General features: G+C 37.5%; 2 protein-coding genes across 4 annotated transcripts in view; both read left to right on the top strand.

Moving 5' to 3' along the window:
- nadsyn1 (NAD synthetase 1) overlaps nucleotides 1-909 on the top strand; it is a 19,527-nt gene extending 18,618 nt beyond the window's left edge. For all 3 annotated transcript variants that reach the window (XM_014001514.1, XM_014001517.1, XM_014001515.1), the window contains 2 exons: nucleotides 319-495; nucleotides 624-909. In XM_014001514.1, coding sequence (XP_013856968.1) covers nucleotides 319-495; nucleotides 624-659 — 213 coding nt within the window. In that variant the 3' untranslated portion in view covers nucleotides 660-909. The remainder of the gene's footprint in view (nucleotides 1-318; nucleotides 496-623) is intronic.
- Nucleotides 910-2,504: 1,595 nt separating this feature from the next.
- tpcn2 (two pore segment channel 2) overlaps nucleotides 2,505-5,504 on the top strand; it is a gene marked incomplete in the record, with an annotated part of 25,001 nt that continues 22,001 nt past the window's right edge. Inside the window, 1 exon segment of the mRNA XM_014001513.1 lies at nucleotides 2,505-2,856. Within this exon segment, the coding sequence (XP_013856967.1) occupies nucleotides 2,697-2,856 (160 nt within the window).

The raw sequence follows: 5,504 nt of genomic DNA, 5'->3' as shown, positions 1-5,504 counted from the left end.
GACGTGACATGTTCGTACGAACCCTTTGTACGAACAAAAGTAAGAGAAATTTAGGATAAGAATACGAACATGTTCTTGCATGAGGCCCATTGTCTCAGTGTTTCTGAAAAAAATGTGTGGTTTAGCAAGGTTCATGTTGTTGGTCAAGATTATTTATAGGGATGGGAATTATGTTAAATCAACATTTTTCAGCTTTTTATCATATTATAATACCTTTCCACAAAGACTAGAGTCTAGTCTAGTCTAGTCTGGTGCAGTCTAGATTATTTTAGCTTCACCTGTAATGTGAGATTTAAGTCAGTTGTTGTTTTCCTTCAGGTGGCCCAGAAGGTTAAGCACTTCTTCAGAATGTACTCCATGAATCGCCACAAGATGACCACGGTGACACCGTCCTACCACGCCGAGAGCTACAGTCCTGATGACAACCGTTTTGACCTTCGACCTTTCCTCTATAACACCCGCTGGACGTGGCAGTTCAGGTGCATCGACAACCAGGTAATAAACAAGTTCATGCTCCTGGTTAAATCAAACCGGACAAACTGTTAGGAGTTAAACTGAAAACAAACAATAACCATGTTTTTATTCATATTTTAAGACGTTTCTCCTTTAATCATTTCCTACAGGTGTCTCAGGCGACAACAGAAGCTCCAAAACAATAAGGCAACAAACCACAGGATTATAATAAATCTGTCCTTATAAAGATTTTTGCCTCCATATCTGCAGTTGTTTATGATTCTTTGTTGGTTGTGTGCAAAGACAATCAGTGAACTCATTAACGTGTGTTACCTGCTGCTGATGCTTGGGTTTTCAGGTTTCCTGTAAGCTACAAAGWAAATATTTTACACAAAAATCTGAAATGCATAAAGTACATTTTATGTRTATTCAATAAAAACAATAAAACTTAATAAACTGTTTTAAATGCCTCCTCATTATAATAATTATAAAGTTATAAACAACTGTGAAACTCATTRGCTTGTGTTAAGAGGCTTCAATAGCTCATAAACATGAAAGATGTGAAGGAATAAAGGAGCATTTTCCATATCAGAATCAGTAAGGTCTGCAGTTTGTAGGATTACTTAAACCTGACTTGATTTAGCTGATCCTAATCAGCCCGGCTTGGCTTTCCTGAATCTGATTAGGCCAAGATTCTCCAAAAATAAAAAAAGGCAGATTTCTCCACTTATCCTGWATTAATCAGTTCTACTTCTATGAAACAAACCCCAGATTATATGTTTGTTCAGCTTTGTTGGATTATCTGAAGTGAACTTCTTGTTTTGCTCCTGGCTCTTTGTGGTGGGCGATACACGAAATGTAGGTACCGATCCTATACCAAATAAATGTTAGTATGACTGATGTCGATACTGAGACTTTTTACTTGAAACGTCATTGAATAATTTTGTGATTTTGCTCATAGTCAATTATGATAAAAGACTAGAAATATTTCATAAAAATGTTTTTTATTGAGTGAACCACAGGAATATAAAGCAATGTAACAGTATACAAATAAAAGATTCTCCTATTATCTTCTACAACATATTTGCTTAAGGAAAAAGGTCAMTAGTGCAAAATAACTACATAAAAGCAACAATGTAACAAAAATATAAATATAACCATGTCAACAAGACAAAAATATATTCTGTTGCAGTGTTGTATAAAGTACCTCAAAGTGATACTTGAGTAAAAGTACAAGTATCTTATCATAAAATTACTTTGGTAAAAGTTAAAGTCTCCTCTAAGAATATTACTTGAGTAAAAGTCTTAAAGTATCTTATTTATTTTGTACTTAAGCATTAAAAGTAAAAGTATTGAGTAAAAATGAGCAGTTAAAATTTTCCTAAATGACATTTAACTCTCCAAAAATATTTTTTCTAATGGGGTGCAGCTGGGATGGACTGTGTACAATACAATACAGTGTCAGAATGGTATATATTTATACTTCTCATCCAACCACAATTAAATTCACTCTTTCTAGGAGACACAATTTATCAGGATAGTATTTTTTTTTATAGTAATAACAACCCAGAATAAAATAGGAGTTTCAACTTTCTACTTCTTATCATTTTAAAAAATGTAGTGAGTAGAAATTACAGATAATTGTGTAAAAATGTAATGAGTAAAAGTAAAAAAATACTCTAAAAATAATTACTCAAGTAAAGTACAGATAACCAAAATTTCTATGTAAGTACAGTACAGTAACAAAGTATTTGTTACTTTACAACTCTGTTCTGTTGCATGCGACACGAGGAAAAGGACTACTGACCAACTCCAAATAATTTGGAAACTCTGCACTGACTTTATGTTTCACTTTATTTGTGAAATAATAATCTGTAAAATTTAAATTAAATAAATATCGATCTGCATAAGAAGAAGAATCGATCCGAAACTGATTCTACGTTTGTGTATCGATATGTAGATCGATTCGGCCAGCCCTGCTGCTGTAACTTCCAGCTCCTAGCTCCGCCTGCAGGATGTGCTGTAGATGAACTTTTTGTTGTTTGTGTAAAGTGATACTTTAGAACATCGGGCAGAGGGAGGAGCAGCTCACGGACTTCCCTAAAAACATATGTTCTCCAGCAGCAGGCTGTTGAAACTCGTTCTGCTGTTTTKATTCTCTGTTACTCACAGGACAGAGGTCGGCTCGACCCCACGGTAAGCTAGTTTCGCTTTTCTCCCGTTGAGGAGCGGCCACGCTGCAGATGGAAACGGACCGTCTGCTGGCCGGGAACAATGACCGAGACAACGGGGATAGTTATAGCTGCGGGTCGGGAGCGAGGAACGGAGGAGGAGGAGGTCGAGGCAGCAGGAGGATGTCGTACTCTGTGGCCGAGAGCTCGTGCAGCTGCGACAGGAGCTCAGGTGAGTGCGTGGGGCCAGGAACTGATCCRGGAACAGCAGGACAGGTGCTCACGATCACATGACTGAACCACAGTACTGAGAGGACCAGGACAGGGCCTCGGTCTTTCACTTACCAGGGGCCCCTGTTGGTTTTAGGGACAGACAGTACAGTATAGTGTTTATAACTGGTTAAATAATGGTCATATAGGTGAATAAGAAAATAATAGTGCGCACAACTCAGATAGACAGACAGACAGACAGACAGACAGACAGACAGACAGACAGACAGACAGACAGACAGACAGACAGACAGGTCCATTGTCTGTCCTTTAAAATATACTTAGTACAAAAAGTAAGGAAGTTTATGTTTGGTAGCTTATTTCTTTGTTGTAACAATGCTTATTGACAATCTTATACAGCTGGGAAGCCTATCCATTTCCCTTTTAAATGGTGCCACATTTGCAAGGAACATGTATTTGTGGGATGAGCAGTAAAGCTGAGCTGACATGGGTTGCCAAACAGTTTATTCTGCTGTTATTGACTCTTGTTTTGAGCTTCTGGTACACACAGGTGCTGCCARTCAGATGCTCWATAAGATTTATTYGCAATAAGCATTGTTACWCTTTTTTGTGCTAAGTTTATAAACAAGGACTAGTATGTGCATGAATGTGTATGGACATACTATGGACATGTACATACCTGTTAGGTTATACAGCRGTGGTGTCCAAAGTCAGTCCTCAAGGGCCGGTGTCCTGCATGTTTTAGGTGCTGCTCTGGTTCAACACAGCTGAATCCAAGGAGTGCTTAGTTAGTAGGCCTCCTCAGTATGCCATCAAGGTCTGCAAAGGCCTAATGATTAGGCACTCCTCAGCTCTGTTGAACCAGGGAAGCTCCTAAAACATGCAGGACACCGGCCCTTGAGGACTGACTTTGGACACTACTGTTATACAGTATACGGTGCATGCATAGTGTTATCTGATTAACATGAAACCAGGTACATGATTAGGCTTATTTTTGCTCATTAAAAGAAATTACATTTCTAAAAATAACAAAACTAGATATTTCCCGTGTTCAAACGTATAAAACAAGACCGAATAAAAAAAATACATGTGGGAAATGAAAAAAATGACAATTATTGGTGGTAGAAACTAGTATTTGTCTGTGTGTAAATTAGTTCAGCTTTTAGCCATTCGTTTTCAGCCTGAGAATTAAAAACTCTGAAATCAGGTAGGATTTTTATTACAAGCTGTTCTAAATCTGAGGAGCWCTACAGAGTCAGGAAGATGAACCAAATGATGCCTGTTTTTTTATTGGAGCTCCTTCACTGCAGCTTTCCAAATCCCTGACTGCCTCTCGTACAAGACCATTAACACATTTGAAAGTTGGCTCAATAAAAGAAAAAATGTATTGACCTGAATATTTTAAAGCTTGAAAACTCGGTCACACAATAAGGAACGTGTGACAGAATCTTATTAGGCAGTTCCTGGTGAAGATGATCGAACAAGATTAAATTGAATAATTTCTACAAACCTTATTAATAGCTATCTCAAATTTAAGATGATGATCCAACCAAAACCCAAATATTCAAAGTTGTCTTCTTTTTTGTATTTTCCTTTTGTCCATAACAGCATTTTTTTCTGGTTGTAAAACATGTTGAAACTGTTGTCTGTACGTTTATAGAGGAGGTTATTACATTTCAGTTACGTAATATTGTTGTTGGCATGCGTGAATGTGCAACTAATTCTGACATTAATGGCTTATAACAYGTTTGTTACAAGTTGAGCCTGCTTACAGAAACTGAGCTGGAAGAACATTTAATCTSAGAAAGATAAAAAACACACACGAAGCAAAAATCATTTAAAGTGTTTTCAGTCCAACATTTGACTTGCATTACCTTTAACTCACTGCTGTTATCTTCTGCTGCTTGTGAGTTTTCTCAGGTCTGTAGTTTAGTTTCAAGTCATGGGTTATGAAACCATTACAGTAGCTGAGATTAGCAGAGTCTGCTGGAGGAAGCAGCACAGATAACCTTGAGATATGAAGTTCCTACATGATTATTCATTCATTCAGATTCTTCTTAAAATGTCATCTGCTGCAGTCAAATTTCCATCGTGTTTGTTTTTCCGTCCATCCATCCAGTCTCTTTAGCTGCTGGGTGTGGAACAATACAAGTCACTAACAAAAACACATTATTATTTATTACTAAAAAAGTATTAAACCTGCTTAGTACTTAAAAAAAGCAGATAGACTAACACATTCTCACTCCCAACCCGTCACATATTGATGCTTTTCCAAGGTTCCTACTGCAACTTATTTTGATGCGTCAGGTAACCCCTTCGCTTCAGTTATTGACGCACCAGGCATTTCTGTGTTCCCTCGGTGTCCTGTTTTGACGTGTTGGGACGCAAAATATTGAGGTCTTTGAGTTGGGGTCCGTGGTTAACATTAGGGATCAGGTTGATGGTTAATTTTAGGCACTAGGGTGAGGGACAGGATGTCTAGAGTGAGTAAAGGTAATTTTAGGCTTTGGGATGGTTAGATTTGTGCATTTTCTACATTTTCTGAAATTATGACAACTAGGGCTGCACACTATATCGAACATTCATCGACATCATGATAACAGCCTGTGCAATATGCATATCGCAACAACTGCATTAACTGCAATAAAT

This window comes from Austrofundulus limnaeus, unplaced genomic scaffold (assembly GCF_001266775.1).
Source record: "Austrofundulus limnaeus strain Quisiro unplaced genomic scaffold, Austrofundulus_limnaeus-1.0 Scaffold9, whole genome shotgun sequence".
NCBI lineage: Eukaryota > Metazoa > Chordata > Actinopteri > Cyprinodontiformes > Rivulidae > Austrofundulus > Austrofundulus limnaeus.
Note: the sequence above shows the minus strand (reverse complement) of the source record. Positions and strands in the feature narration are given on the sequence as shown.